The 15,346-nt window shown below is 39.0% G+C and overlaps 1 protein-coding gene across 4 annotated transcripts in view; it reads right to left on the reverse strand.

Annotated features, from left to right (window-relative positions):
• Positions 1-484: 484 nt before the first annotated feature.
• The window catches only part of LOC125861803 (SAC3 family protein B), a 29,779-nt gene continuing 14,917 nt past the window's right edge, over positions 485-15,346 (reverse strand). For all 4 annotated transcript variants that reach the window (XM_049541666.1, XM_049541665.1, XM_049541667.1 and 1 more), the window contains 10 exons: positions 15,035-15,291; positions 13,244-13,344; positions 12,913-13,128; positions 12,040-12,267; positions 11,869-11,960; positions 11,688-11,781; positions 11,153-11,245; positions 10,258-11,069; positions 10,068-10,182; positions 485-2,259 (listed from right to left, as the gene is read on the reverse strand). In XM_049541666.1, the coding sequence (XP_049397623.1) occupies positions 496-2,259; positions 10,068-10,182; positions 10,258-11,069; positions 11,153-11,245; positions 11,688-11,781; positions 11,869-11,960; positions 12,040-12,267; positions 12,913-13,128; positions 13,244-13,344; positions 15,035-15,291 (3,772 nt within the window). In that variant the 3' untranslated portion in view covers positions 485-495. The remainder of the gene's footprint in view (positions 2,260-10,067; positions 10,183-10,257; positions 11,070-11,152; positions 11,246-11,687; positions 11,782-11,868; positions 11,961-12,039; positions 12,268-12,912; positions 13,129-13,243; positions 13,345-15,034; positions 15,292-15,346) is intronic.

Consider the following 15,346-nt stretch of genomic DNA (forward strand, 5'->3'; position numbering starts at 1 on the left):
ACTAGGTAAAGAATCGAACAAGTCACCAATAAAGTGAAAATTTAAATAGCCAACCAACTAAGCTTTCTGATGTGTACTACAATTTTGGTAAATATGTGCAACTTAACTCGACAGCACAAGAACGGCCAAGGTAGATATCACTTTCATCACTTGTGTTTGGGCAAGGGGTGTTCATGGACCGGGTTTGTTTGGATTTTTCAAATACCAAACCAAATCATGTGTCAAATTTTAAAATCTATAAACCGAACCAAACCAATAAATCTGTAAAGCTCGAGATGGAAGACATCCTTTGCATTTACAAGGATGAAAGCACATCACGAAGCTTAATAAGAGTACGAGGTGGGAAGAATGCAGCTCTTACAACCGTCACGTTTAAAAATAATGGTAAGAGCAAAATTCCAAGACCCTTCAAAGGATGCATAAAGCTAGACCCTTCATGATACAAAGATACATTACACATACAACAGATTTTCAGCAAGTGAGGAAAGTAATGCATTAAAAATATACTGACAAGTTTTTATCTATCATGTTCTGCTTAATCTTACATCTGTCCAGTAATTCGCCAAGTTTGTCAGTTTCTTTCATTTCCTTAATGGTCATCAGAGGTTCACTTTCACCTTCATTTAGATCTTTCATTCTATTATAACTGGCTTTTACAAATTCAACATGTCCAGCATCCTTCCCATGCTCTATTTCATTGCATGCGCCAGTTGTTGTGGGAATTTCTTCACTGTGAGAAGTCATACCTGGATAAGGTTGGAAAGCTCTTCCTTCCCCGTCAAGCATAGCACATCCGAGAAGAGGCATCCGTCCAGCTTCAACCATTTCATCAAGAGATGGATGTGACAAATGGTAATGCGACTGTGCAGAGTCTTCAAGTTCCACAGCTCCAAGCATTGAAGTGGACAAATCATGCTTTATCAGGATATACACTGAGAAAGATGTCTCCTTAACTAACTTCATCAACTGCCAATTGAATGCCCGTTGGAAAATCATAACCCAGTTTGGTACAATGTAGTAGTATGAGTTCTGGAGTTGAAGCTGCACAAACTTCTGCATCATAACACTGGCCTCTTTTTCTGCAAGTGGCAGTACCATCAACTTGCTAATCTCTGTGAAGTACTTTGTTAGACAACTTTGAAGTTGTAATATCTGGTTTTTAACATCCACATCAGAACCTCTATGTAACCAAGATGTATCATCTAGAAAAGATGGAAATTTGCAGTCAGATATTGCACGCACAACTGGTTCAATTCTTGGAGCTAAGCTCCATCCCAGCTGTGGCAAGTGTTGGGTCACAGCTTCATGCTCATGGCTATGTTCCTCCAGCAAACCTATTTCCGGACAGGGCCAACAGGTAGGATTAGCATGAGCTGCAGCAGCTATTTCCCTCATAGACTGATCCAAGGCCTCGTTAAAGGCTGAGATACAATTGTTTGGACCCACATCACAAACATTCATTTCACCAAGAACCCCAAGCAAAGAATTCAAATGGTAGAGAACCAGTTCTCGGGCTTTTACACACTGGAGAACTGGTTGTGGTGGTGATTCATTTGCCAGCCACTTCAGTCCTCCTCTTAATTGTTCATCGCTGAAAAACCCATTCAACTGTTCCATCTGCTGGTTTTTTAGGTAAACAACACTAAAGGAATGAAGTCTTGATTCATGGACTTCATGTAGCTCCAGTTCTTTAACTATAGTGGAAGGATCTGCATTTTCCTTGCACAGCTCACTTACGATCAAAAGGGGTAACTGAGAACCAGAAGGTACAGACATTAACAGTTTATGAAGCTGATTTTTCTGAAGAACCCATGGGATGCCTTCTGACAATAGGAAGAGAACTGCATTTGCACCTGCTACAGTCTCATTCAGATTCTCAAAATTAGTGTACTTGATAACTGATAAACAACAAATAAGGTCCCCGCCTGATTCGTTAAGAAGCCAATTCCTCCAAACAGACAGGCCTGGAGACGTTATTAGTGTATGATCTTCATCTTCTCTTGCAGGCATGAGTTTGGAAAGCAACCAGGACTTGGCATTCAACTGGTCCATGCCATTTTTTGGGTTCAGATTGTTTATATTATTATCCTCACAACATATTATTACTTTCCAGCAAAGGCATCTGGCAGCTGCATTTTTTTCATGGAGTGTGGTGGCAACTACATCTGAAACATTCAGCCTTGACCATGATTTTTCCTGAGTTCGGTACCATTTTGAGACAGCATGATCAATTTTGAACTCGACTGTTGTGCTATGTTGCTAAAACAAGGATGAACAGTAGCAAATATCAGTGAAAATAAATTGACCATAAAAGTGCTCAAGGATGAAGTGTATGCACATCCAATTTCAGACACACAGATAGCAAAACTTGTAAGTGAGATGGAGACATTCTTGTGCAGAAAGCTGACATGCACATATGAATGGAACATCTCCAGGATGGAGGAAGAAATCTTTATTTCCTTTCCGCTCTTTTGCTCCCATGGAACAGGATTAGAGAAATAATTTTTCACCATTTAGTAAAAAGTTAACATTATGCAGATGTCTAGGGATTGACAATAAAGATTTAAGGCTGGAGTCAAAGAAAGAAGCAGTAAAGTTCAAAACTATTTTGAGTTCATGTTGAAGCTTTTATGTCAACCTTGCCAAATAATCTGGTAAAATGACATTTTGTGAGAACATCAAATAAATTTAACAATTTGCAGAACTTGAGATTTCAACCTAGCAATTCTGTTTATTTAACCATGTTTCTATCAACCAAGCAATTCTGTTTTTTTAACCATGTTTCTATCAACCAAGAATTTCTGTTTTTTTTAACCATGTTTCTATCAACCAAGCAATTCTCCTTGGGTGGCATTAGATTGATTTTTTCTTTTTATGTGTGCATTTGTAAGAGAGGCCTCTACCCTGGGATCAGAAGATGTACTTGAATGTTTGGTGAGGAATAGACAGAGATGATGCCTCTTGTCTGTGGCATTTGGTTGGGATTCAATTCATTCCAATAACTGCCCTTTGTTGGAAAATTCAGGGAGGAGGTCGTCACTGTCAAATCACTCAAAACTCTATTTGAAGACAAGTGAGGAAATTATTTTCTTTACTTCTATGAGCTTGCTTACACAAATGTAGTGCTTCTGTATTTATAATCTAGAACTTTTAGAATGCATATAATTTAATTCTTAATTTCATCATTCCCCTAGTTCATGAACAAAACAATAGATGCATTCTAAGACTGATACAATAAGCTTCTACTTCATCGACTGACATAATTAATGTATCACCCAAATCAAAATGTTTTTTTGTCCAAAACACAAGGTTCAATTCTCGACACCCTAGGCCTACTTTACGGCAAACATTTTTCAATCAATTCATACCTATTATGCCTATTTCCACACAACAAACATACGGTATAGAAGTGGAAGTGGGAAGAAGAACTACACCCAAATGGTTGGAAATTTTAGGGTATCTTAGATAGATGAAATAAGGTTATCAGTAATCTGGTTGGATATGATGCCCCTCCAAACAAATAAAAGCAAGAGAAATCTAATAGTTCTCTAAACCATGAAGTGATCAATCCTTCATATGAAGAAATTGAGAAAAGCTTTTTATCAAGATAAGATGACCCAGTAATAGAGCCTATGCAGCAAGAGGCTAGCTTTTAGGAGCTAAATATCTAGAAACATCAGACTTGATCACAAATAACATGAGTTACTGTGACTAGCAGAGAGATTTAGAGTGTAAATTTTAGAATACTGACCAGCATTAAAGATTTTAAAATAATAGCTTAAATGTTATGTCGATTAATTAGTCCAAAATACATCAAATAAAGTTCAAACTAATAAAAATTAGTACAGATCATATCAGTTTGAATCTAAGTTGATCGGACTCTTCACTTTTGGTGCCACACCCATGTCGACATGACATGGATGTGGGTATGGGACCTGTTAGACCCTCAGCTTGATGGTTTGAATGGCTAGGGCTTGGCAAGGGATTTACATGATGAACCTAGCCAAGGCCCAATGACTTCGGTCAAGATCAAGTTCAATTGAAGATAGACCTTGGCCTTGGCATGGCTAAGGTATGCAAGGCAAGGTGTGGCTAAGGCATGACAAGGGCTGGGCAAAGCTAAGGCAAGGCCAGGCAATGCTGCGATCGTAGCATAGCCGTGGTTAAACAAGGTTGTGGGCTAAATGCTGGGCGAGGGTAGACAGTTCAGGAGACTGGATCAATGGCAAGTTGTGCAGGGCAGGACCTGCGCACAGTGCAGGCACGTGTAGGGATGGCAATGGGGTGGGCCGGAGCGGGGCGGGTTTTGTCTCCACCAAAAAAAAATTCAACCTGCCCCGCCCCACCCCACTTAAGCACTTCCACCCGCATCCACCCACCCCGCACCTACCCCACATCCACCCGCTCCGCCCTACCCCGCTTAAGTTTCTTCTATTAGTTTCACTAAAGTTGCAATCAAATTTTAAATTATAATAAGTTTGATCCTACTAAAAAAAGTTGAATTTGAAATAATACGATCACTGTATCCATTAGAGCATTAAATATTATGATTTTCTCGGATCATAAACATTATTCATTTTGTTTCAATTTATGTAATACAGTTGAAATTTCGAGAGTCAATAATATATTATTTTGGGTTTGATCAAAATTTCTTTATAAATTTTTTAAATTGTTAATTATTGTAATACATAGTACTTCATATTTATGCATTTTCTCAAATCTATAAAATTTTATTATGAAAATTTCCATAAGATGGATATGTTCCCTTTCCAGATGCAAGGACTAAGGACTATGTAAATTATATAAATTAATATCCTTTTGTAACAACAAAAAAAAAAATCCTTTTGTGCAATTCTTGAGGCTTTCGGTCTCATTTTGACCCTTGTGGATTTTAGCTTAAAATGAAACTTGGGTGTGGGACCCAGTTTTCGTCGAAACGACTTCGGATGGAAGTCCTGATGGATCTGTTGAGTCTGGCATGCCAAATTCGATGGGGTAGAATATTTCGTTTGCGCACACGGCGTTCTGAACAAATCTCGGGCACCCCGTTGGAGAATTCTGAGTTTGAGCAAACTAGCTGAAGTGCGCTTCTAGCAACCAGAATTTAAGCCTTCAGTGACCGGATTCAACTTTTAGCGACCATTTTCGACTATTTATATCCCAAAATTTCAACTTCAGCCCTCATTTTAAAAATGCAATATCTCAAGCTTGGGAGCTCTGATTAAAGTGATTTGAAGTTGTGGATATCCGGAATCTTCGTGGCTACACATTGGAGTGTTTGGTAAGTGTCGGGGACTCCCCATTTGAGGAATATTCCGCCCCGAAGGGACGCCAGCTCTCTTTTGTTTTCTTCAATTGGTGATTTTGATGCATGTGGTGGTTTGGGTTGTTCCGAGCATGGAATTGAGCCCCATTTCGGGGCACAAGCTCGATTAGTCATTTAGGACTTTTGACCGAGTCAATTTTGGAATTCTCGGTGTGGGTCCCACATTCCCATTTTTACTCAATTTTGGGTCTATTTCCAATTGTTACGATTTTAATGTCAAAACGCCTGTAATGACATCGTGATCGGTAATTTGATAGCGTGGTTTTCAAGCATTTCGGAAGGGGCTAGCCCTTGTGCGGTGGATTCAGAGCGCTCGTGAACAGTTTTGAGATGGCTTCAAGCTACTTTCTTGATTGAGCTTCTTAGATAATGCCTAGTATAGATTTCATGTGATTTTGGATTGTATTTGTCGGGTATTTAGCTTTCCTCTTGTTATTCCATTTTTTCTCGACTTCGTAGGAGCCTTGGGCTTAGTGTGGATGTTGGAATCCTTAGTTTAGGCTTGTAGCTTCCCTTGTGGTGTAGATGATCTTGCTTATCCTTGTTAGGATTGATTCATAATGGCAATAGACTAGGCTGGACATTAGATGCTTTAGGTTGTGTTTTAGCACCTTGTAGTTATGATTTGCTCCCTTTAAGGCTTGTTTTGGGTTGTTTTCTTTGCATTGATGCTTGTGACCTTGGTGGCTCATTGTAGCCGTGAATTGGTCCTAGTTGTGCTCAACCTGGGACTAGAGCGGTGTGATTGGGGTAGGGCGTCATCCCTTGAGTTTGCTCCCCCTTTATTGATTTGAAATCTCTTCTTGATCCCTTCACTTATTGTTTAGCGATAGGCCTGTTGTATCCTTATTGAGCTTATGATTATATTGTTGGGCCCGATGTCGTGTGCGAGGACCACTTGGATCCCAGGTTAGTACTCATCCCTTTGGTTGCGTGATTTGGTTGGTTGTGTGGTTATTTGACTTAAGTGCCTTGTTTGAATGTTGATGATGGCATGCATTGCATTGTTTGCTCATTCTCACGTGTTTTGTGGTATGATCCCGATTCATACATTGGCATATTTATCATTCATGATGAAACACTGTTTTACTTGGCTTTTATCCACCTAGATCAATTGATTTATTGGTTTTGAGATTACAAGACTTCTGGGACGTGCTCCTTTCCTACTTAAGATTTTAGAGGTATCTAGGATACGCTTTGTTTTTACTTGACTAGTCGGCACATCGACGCCCTTTCTTGCATGATCTTTGGCTACTTTGAGGTCTTCTTCAGAGTCGACACGCCCCCGAGTCACTCTTACTAGCTAGGAGGCGTACGCCCATGATAGTGGACTTTCTGGCTGGGAGGCTATGATATATTGAGATCCTCTTCGAAGTCGACACGTTCCTGAGTCACTCTTGTTAGCTGCGCTGGGAGTTGAATGTGGTTGTAGTTACTGGGGCTGGGAGCCCAACTTTTGCTTTTTGAGCTTGGATTCGTGGCACTTCTCTGAGGGTCTTATTGCATCCTCTGCATTCATATGTAATGCCTATCACCAGTATACTTGTTTGTTGATTATTGATTGCACCCTTCGATTTATGGGGTTCGGTTGGGTTATGATTGTTGTTTGTACCTTCTAGGTTTATGGGGTCCGGTTAGGTTATTGTTTGACAATAATTTGTACTATGTTATTGTTTTCTTGTTAGCTGATAGGCTTTGACTTTAGGATTGTGGTTGTGGGTTTTCCTGATCCTGGGTAGTTGACTTGGTATCTTAGTTACTTGCGATTAGGCTGTTGGCTAGTGTTCCAGGTACATTCTTGACTAGGCTTCTAGCCCCTTGTATCCTGTTTCTATAAGGTATTGCCGATCTACTTTAGTATCTCCTATTTAGTTGCTTGTGATATGCTTTCCTTATTACTTGTTTATGCTTGAGTTATCTTTTGAGTTCAGTCAGTAGTCAATGCCTACTGAGAACCCTTTTTGGTACTCATACTACACTTATGCTCCCTACAGATCCTAGTTTGAGTTATCGCCAGTGATTTGGAGTCGTGTGGAGCAACTTGGAGTCTCGAAGACTAGGGTGAGCTCCTGGAGTTCGGAGTTGCCGATTTCCGTCTACTTTAGGCTAGGCTTAGTCTTTATATTGTATTCAAAGACAAGCCTGTACCTATCTAGTATTTGTAAAAGCCTTGTTCTTTTATTTTGATTAGATGCTCGATTACTAACTGATACAAGGTCTTGGGATGGTTCCTTCTGTTGCATTTCTATAGACTACCCTTTCTTAGCTTCGTTATAAGATATATGCTTCTTATTGTTGACTTCCGCTTGGTAGTCAGTTGCTTATGGTTCTGGCTAAGGGTCAGGCTTACCTACTTGTGGGGTATAGTAGGTGTCATCATGACCTAAGAAATTGGATCGTGATAGTTTAGATGGGAACAAGTTATCCCAGGATTAGCTATCCTGGGATAAGTTATCCCACCATGTATGTGATATAACTTATCCCATCACTATGATATAAATGGTGGGACAAGTTATCCCAAACTTGACAACCAAACAAGACACCAAAATTATATCCCAAGACTATTTATTTTTATCCCTCATACCAAACGACCACTAAGGGTCCTAGACTGCCTAGTGGGTTAGATCGGGAAGGGTTGACCCCATAACAAGACCATGCCCAATCGGTCAACCAATTTAGGGTACTTTGACCAAAGTCAACGGAGAAATTCCAAATAGATTCAATAAAAAAAAGGGCAGACTGTAGCACCAAAACTACCAGTATATGCAGGGTCTGGGGACTTCCATGTTAGAGGTCTCAAGTTCGAAACCCCTTGCCAGCGAAAGCAAGGGGTTTGCCTTCTAGGTCGAGCTCGTCGCACCTGGCTTGCCTAGTGCGGATTACCTCTCCTATGTGGTTTGCGAGCTATTGCATAGGAGCGGGGGTTTTACCCTGTACGCACCCAAAGGGTAGCGGCTGCGGGTTTCCCTTGTCATCAAAAAAGGGTTTTATTGTACGCAGCCTTACCCTTCTCAATAGATTCTACGATTTCGGTAATCAAAACAAAAGCTAAGGTGAAATTGAAGAAAATGGAATACTTTGTATATAGAAATTTCTTTGTCACCCTTATTCATTCTCTCCTTCTAGGATTCTAATCAATTTCTCAAGTATTCAACATAATATCTCATAAGTTAGGTTTTATAACTCTACTTTTAGATATTTGAATTATCTTTAGCCAGGCCCCCACACCTGTATCCATATTTGGACCTATATCCTCAAATCTTAGATCATGAAGTATTTGACTTCTAGATCCGCACCCGTATCGTACACCCACACCCGAGTCCAAGCAACATGGGTTTGAATTGAGAGAGTGGAATGTTTTGAATTCATATAACATCTTTAGAATTACATACTTGTTTTTTAATATGTTTAACTTGAGCTGAGGGTCAATCGGAAATAGTCTCTCTACCTTCTCAAGGTAGGAAATGGTTGTGCACACGCCACCCTCCCCAAACCCCACTTGTGGAATACACTGATATGTTATTGTTGTTGTTGTAACATCTTTAGCACTAAATAATCCACCATTTTACCCTTTAAAACTTAAATTATTAGAATACGTAGTCAGATGATATTATGAACTGATAGAGGGAGAATATGTCATTTTAAGAAAGATGTCAAGTAATTTTAGATGGCCAAAATCGGAGGCAAGTCGAGTTTTGGCCAGTGGGCAAAAACACATCCTGAAAGACCAGAAAATTCACTTTCTTCTCATGTTCTGTAGAGCCAAATATTAGTTTTCACCATTACATAGAAAAACAAAGTGAGAGAACAAGATGAACCAGCACTACCTGCAGCTTCAGCATCTCCGAAGAGTATTGATTAATAGGTAATGGTTAATTACTGACTCACCAATAAAAGTAAATAGGGGTTGGAACACTCAATACTCATAGAAGTATAAATGGGTCCTATCACTCAACACTCTCAGGTCACAAACACTCCATCCTTCCCATTTTATGTCACAGATTGACCTTCTGAGGGACCTAACAATTGTTGGTCAAAACCTATGTTAATTACTAATAAAAATTATCAAAATGCAACTTGAAAAATTCTCTGGTACATAATTAGATTTTCATAATCAAACCAAGCAAAATTATCAAATTTGACCTCTAACTAAATATGATAAATAAAAAGAACATGGTAAATTATAAACCTGGCCTTCAAAATTCAAACTCTCACATAGATAAGGACACAGAAACTTGTCATCCAGACAACAAAATATAGTAAATTTGAACGGTACAGATGTATCCATTAATTTTTCAACCTTCACTTGTATTTAAGGCCTAATAAGACTAGCTTCAACCAAAATAGGAAAAAACAAAGGTGGATGCAATCATGATTTAGCTGCCAGCGTGGCTTTGGTCTAGTGGTAAGAGCACAAATGTGGATTAGGCAAACGTCACGTGTTCGAGTCTTGACGCAAACAAAAGCCCAAAATTGAGTGGAGAAAGGTAAAAGGTCGGCCCATCATCCACCCAGTTTCGAACCGTACGCCAATGACCCTCAGGGATTTCTCGGTTACCAGAAACAGGTACCATGATTTAGTTAAAGTGTTTACTGTTCATGCAGTACACAGAAAAAAAAAAAGAGCTTTTATTATAGGATACTGAGGCTGCACCAGCTCTGTATTATGAGAAAGCACGGAGGCAGAAATTTAATTGGACAAAGCTGGAGAAAAAGAAAGGAGACTTTCATCACTACTTACAATTCTGTTGGGCCACATTGGAACTCCAAGAGAGAGCGAACTCAGAGCAGCTTTAGATGCTAACTGTTTCTCCTCTCGCATCTCCCTTTTCTTTAAAGAACGTCGCTTCCATTTCCTGTGAATTGACAAGGTAAGCAGAGAAACAGGGGTAATTGCAGCAGATATGAGGTCCATGTAGAGCAAGCTGCACCTGATAATCAGTTTAAGTTTTGCCTCAGCAACTTCTTCATCATAATAACTTGCTGCTGGTTCATTAGTTTCAGCTTCCTCGCCGGTGATCACCAGTTCTTCATCTTCATTCTCTTCATCACACATGTGCTTCAATTCTGTGTCTTCTACAAGAGAACTAGCTGGCAAAACTGGAGAACTCTCCCACTCATCTCTGGCAGGAATAAATTGAATGGGCATACTTCTTGCATCAAATTGTGCAACTTCATCGTTTTTAGGTTTCCCTGAACTCCCAACTCTTGCTTGCAGCTGTACTTCAGGTGTTTCTGCACTCCGAACTCTAGCTTGTTGCTGAACCTCAAGGGAAATATGAGGAAAGAATACCGAAGGACTAGGAGGAGCCAGTAGACTTGACACCGCATGACTAGGAGGAGCCTGCAGACTTTCATATTTTATCTTCTGATAAAATTCTGTTTTAGTAATTGGAATCGCCTCTATCTCATCCTTTGGAGATGAAACAGTTACATAATCAGGCATGTTCTCCTCGATGGACAGTGAAGAACTATCAGGCTTGAGAAATTGAAAAGCTGAAGGTTTTTGCTGATGATCCTTATCTAACAGGATCTCTGTTTCTTTCTCCAACACTGACTCAACATGCGGAACCGAAACATCCTCGAATATTGTCCTTGATTTTTTCTTATGGACAAGTTTTGAGCACTTGACAGGATAGTCATTGTCTACTTCCATAAATGGACCTTCCTTCACCATATATGGTTCTTCAAACTCCTTTAATGAGAAACCATAATACTCGAGAAGGCCCTCTATGTCCTCATCCTGATACATATCCAGGAGCAGAAGTTACTCCACTCAAAAACTGTTATATAAGAACACAGCCAGCAAAAATATTCAAAAATTACCTCCATCCCAAGCCATTTGGCAACTTGGGTAACAGGGATTCCTTGGCTATTCTGCAGTCCAGAGTGTAAAGAAGCCAGGGCCTGGGTTCGTAACTGGAAACACCAAGGAAATGAAATGCTTTAACACAATGTAAATCTACAAACAGGTGAAATATTTAAAAGTTTGCCCCTATAACCTTCAACAACGGAAACTACTTCCAGACATACACGAGCATAAAATCAGTGGAGCAAAGGAAAACACTTTCAAGTTCTCTATTGCCTTAAGTCACTTATAGAGGTCCTTTCTATTTACTATGCCAAAAGAAAGCATGAACTTTTCTGTTAATAATGGCAGTATTCAATCGGAATTAAATGGTCCCCAATAAAGTGGAATGAATATATAGAATTTATGCAGCTGAGATCCCAACCCATCTGAAATTGAGGCGTAATTGATTGGTTGAATTATTGAACGAAAATACGGAACTGGATAGAAGGATTGATAAAGTCGATAAATCTCGCTACTTAAATTAAAATACTACGGAAGTGTGGGTAATACCTTCGAGAAATGAGCATGCATTAAGCAAGCTTGAAGATAGCTAGCCCTTCTTGCAAGCCGAAAGAAAGCAATAAAATTACCGGTCCTGCAGGCCCTGAAAATATAAAAGAAAAAGCATTCTTAGGTGACTTTAGTGGCAAGGTAATAATAAGGTCTCCTAATGATGCAATGATGAAACAACCTTGCCACATCACGGGCAAAGAGAACTTCTGGGGTTTGCCGCATATCTGGTGCCATCTTTGCTAAATCAAGTGAAAGCTCTGCAGGTTCAACCTAGCACAAAACTCAAACTTCCACAAAAAGAAAAACACTCGGAAAACAAATTCAGGAATATGCTTAATAGTTGACTTACTTTATAGCCTGGATGTTTATCAAGCTTTAAAAGTGCATAATAACCTCTAAATTCTCTCTCAGTTTCCACATTTATTCCTCTCTTCCGGTGGTCGTCATACAATTGAAATAGTTCAACTGATGTTTTATTCATCTGCTCAATATTGAGATGTGCATCAAATCCCTCAGAGAACCCCTCTCCTCTCGTGTATTCACACAATTCATGCATGGCGAGTATATGGAGCCTTATCTGAAACAAAAATGATAGGCAATAAATTTAGAATCTATTTCAAAACTGAGTAACATCACTAAAATCAACAAGAACATTTAGGTATCTTGTTTTATGTGAGATTAAGCAAAAAATTAGCTTCGGATGAAAAATTCTACTGCAAGGAACCATAGCCCCTTCATACTCAAACCCAAACCTATCTGTAAATCAAGCTTCTTGACAATTAAAATATCCCTATCGGTTGAATCAAGAAAACATAATAATATATGCTAAACTACATAACCATAATATTTTGTTACAACAATAGATCGCTTGTATGGTTTGTGAGTATAATGCAATGATTGATTGTAAACCAAATTGACCTTTGTGAGTAAGCAGATGCCAATTTTTGTCCATCCCATTTTCCAGATAGAGCATGTTGAGATTTTATACTCAGAAAAATATGGCTAATTTATGCGTACCTTAAAAAGTTACTAGCTTATAAGTTAACTCATCAGTATCATGGTGTATATCTCAACATTAGGATGAGTTTAAATGATTCACATATAAAGCCTCTGAAAAGTTGATAGAAGTTTCACTTAAAAAAAACCTCCCAGAAGAATAGATAATGATAAGACAAAGATGCTTGAAAGCAATATAACAATACACATGGCCAAAAATATCAACCATTTGCTCCAGCATATTAATAGCTTCACGGTTGAAAATATGTTGCATCCTCAAATCCATACGGATTGCACGCATCCTGTCCCATAAGAAGTTATACAGGCGAAGAAAGCTTTCTCCGTAAGGCTGCTCTAGCAAATTCAAAAGATAATCCATGGTCTTCTGTAAGATTGGCATTGGACGTATGAGCACAGCTTCCCTCTCAGCTGTCCTGGTGTACTGAAAAGAATCATTTGGCAATGTTCATCAATTCGTTCTTTCTATGCTCTCATGAACATTAAACTTTTTCTATTATCTTAAATGCGAATAATACTTGAGAGTTCCCAATAAAGACCTTTTTGACAGCAAGCAATTTACTGGTTTGGTTTCTGTCTCCATCCAAACGTTCATATTGGTCAAGATCTCCTTTCCTTTCTCGTTCTGCTCTTTCTGATTCTGCAACAGAAAAAAATTCAGGAACAAGTTTGACATCTGGCGAGAAATTTATTACCTGAACAAAATAAACTTCACTCGTGAGTTTGACACATGAACCACAAGCTAACTTCTGCTCCAGACCAATAAAAGATACAGTAAGGATTTTTGGAGGTATATAGCTTCCAGTTTCTTAAAGAGGGCCACCAACAATTGGGGAGTGCTTATTGTGACTTACGAAGAGAACATCGTCATGTTCAAGGCACGATTCCCGGAGCCACTGTAGCTCGAAGTTCTGGTGACAAGAGTGATGGTGTTTGAGTCAATAAGACAGATAAAAGGAATCAACCAAGGATTAGGGATTTAGGGCTCTTTGGTAATTTAGAGATAGTGCCATAGTGGAGGGGATGGAATTGACATTTCAGAAGACTATATAATAAAAGAGAGACAATATGGTGGGGGGTTGAGTTCAGCATGTAAATTTGGGAAGATTGGACGGGCAGAAACAAGAAAAGAAAAAAGACTTTTGGTTGTTAAAACTTTGACTACTTTTATTTAATACGACAATCCAGAAGGTTTACAATTGTCACAAAAATAAGGGCTTTCAGTTTCTCTGTGAACAAGAAAATGATTTATTATACAATAAGCTAAACCACAATCAGCATCAAAGAAATAATTTAAGCCACAATAATACGTCCTTAGAACTCAGGTTTCCCTCCACCAAAGCCAGTTACCTTCAAGAATTGCACCACTGTCTCTTTCCTCTAGTCATTACTTAATGGAATAGAGACTAAAGCAGTTAAACTTGCAACTATTTTGCTTTTCTTCCTTTTTTATTTTATTTTACTTTTTTTTTATGAGGGGGTTAGTAACAACTTTTCTTTTTTTACCTGTAACTACTTTTCTTTCCCTTCCAATCCATAAAATTTTTCCCATATCCTTCCCATTAGTGGTCTAGCTCAGTGGTGGATCCAGAATTTTCATACAGGGGGTTCGAAAAATAAATGTCTAAACGTGTGAAAAAGACAACTAAACACAAATCCAAGGAAGTAGAAATATATAGTTTATAGGTACAAAAAGTTAGTTCTTTTTAGCTGAAACTAAATGAAGAGAAGCTAAAAAAAATGAATTGTTCACAATGGGATTCGGACCCTAGATGTGAGGGTCAATTTTAAAGGAGTATACCACTATGCTACAGCTTGCTTCTTGTTCATGAGGGGGTTCAAAATTGATATATCTAACATAAATACAGAAAATTTACTTTATATATACAGTGTAATTTTTTTTCCGAGGGGGTTTGGGTGAACCCATGTGGATCCGCCCCTGGTCTAGCTTAACCGCAGCAGTCGGAAGTGGAAAATACCATTTGCTGGCATAACTTATTTAATTCTTTCTGAATTGTCCCGTGAAGAGGCAGGACATTTCCAGCAAAGTTGAAGATGGAGGCTGAGAAGAGAAGAGAAGGCAAAGCAGCAGAGGTTTATAAGAGTTAGAAAGAATCCCTGTTAATCTGCATGTTATGTTATTCTCACCTATAACTAAATCCGCAGGAGAAGGGGGACATAAAAGAGAAATTTGATGGGGAAAAGCTGAATTTTTTGTGAGATCACATGATCACGCAAGCCATTGACGTAAATGGACAAGTTAACTCATCATGGCAACTGCATAACTTTCAACAAGTGTGTTAGATAAGATGAATAATTAGACAACGTACCTGGACACATATCAGGACATGACCCAATTATGACACCAGAAGACTCCGACCCTTGATAATCGGATAGCAGATTGCCATCTGAGAAATCATCAGTTGAATCTACACTATCTTCCGCAGAAAATTTTGGTCTGTCCACAACAGATTGATACTGACTCATTGAAGGACCCTTCTGAGGAATACTAGAATCATCTCGTGCATTTTGTTGGCTTAGATCATCCTTGAAACGAGCTAAGCGCTTTGCCTTCGCCTCAGTTTCTCTGTCAACAAGAAAAGGATTTACAAAATAATAATCTGGTACGGATGACATGCAAA

Source organism: Solanum stenotomum, chromosome 4, assembly GCF_019186545.1.
Source record: "Solanum stenotomum isolate F172 chromosome 4, ASM1918654v1, whole genome shotgun sequence".
NCBI lineage: Eukaryota > Viridiplantae > Streptophyta > Magnoliopsida > Solanales > Solanaceae > Solanum > Solanum stenotomum.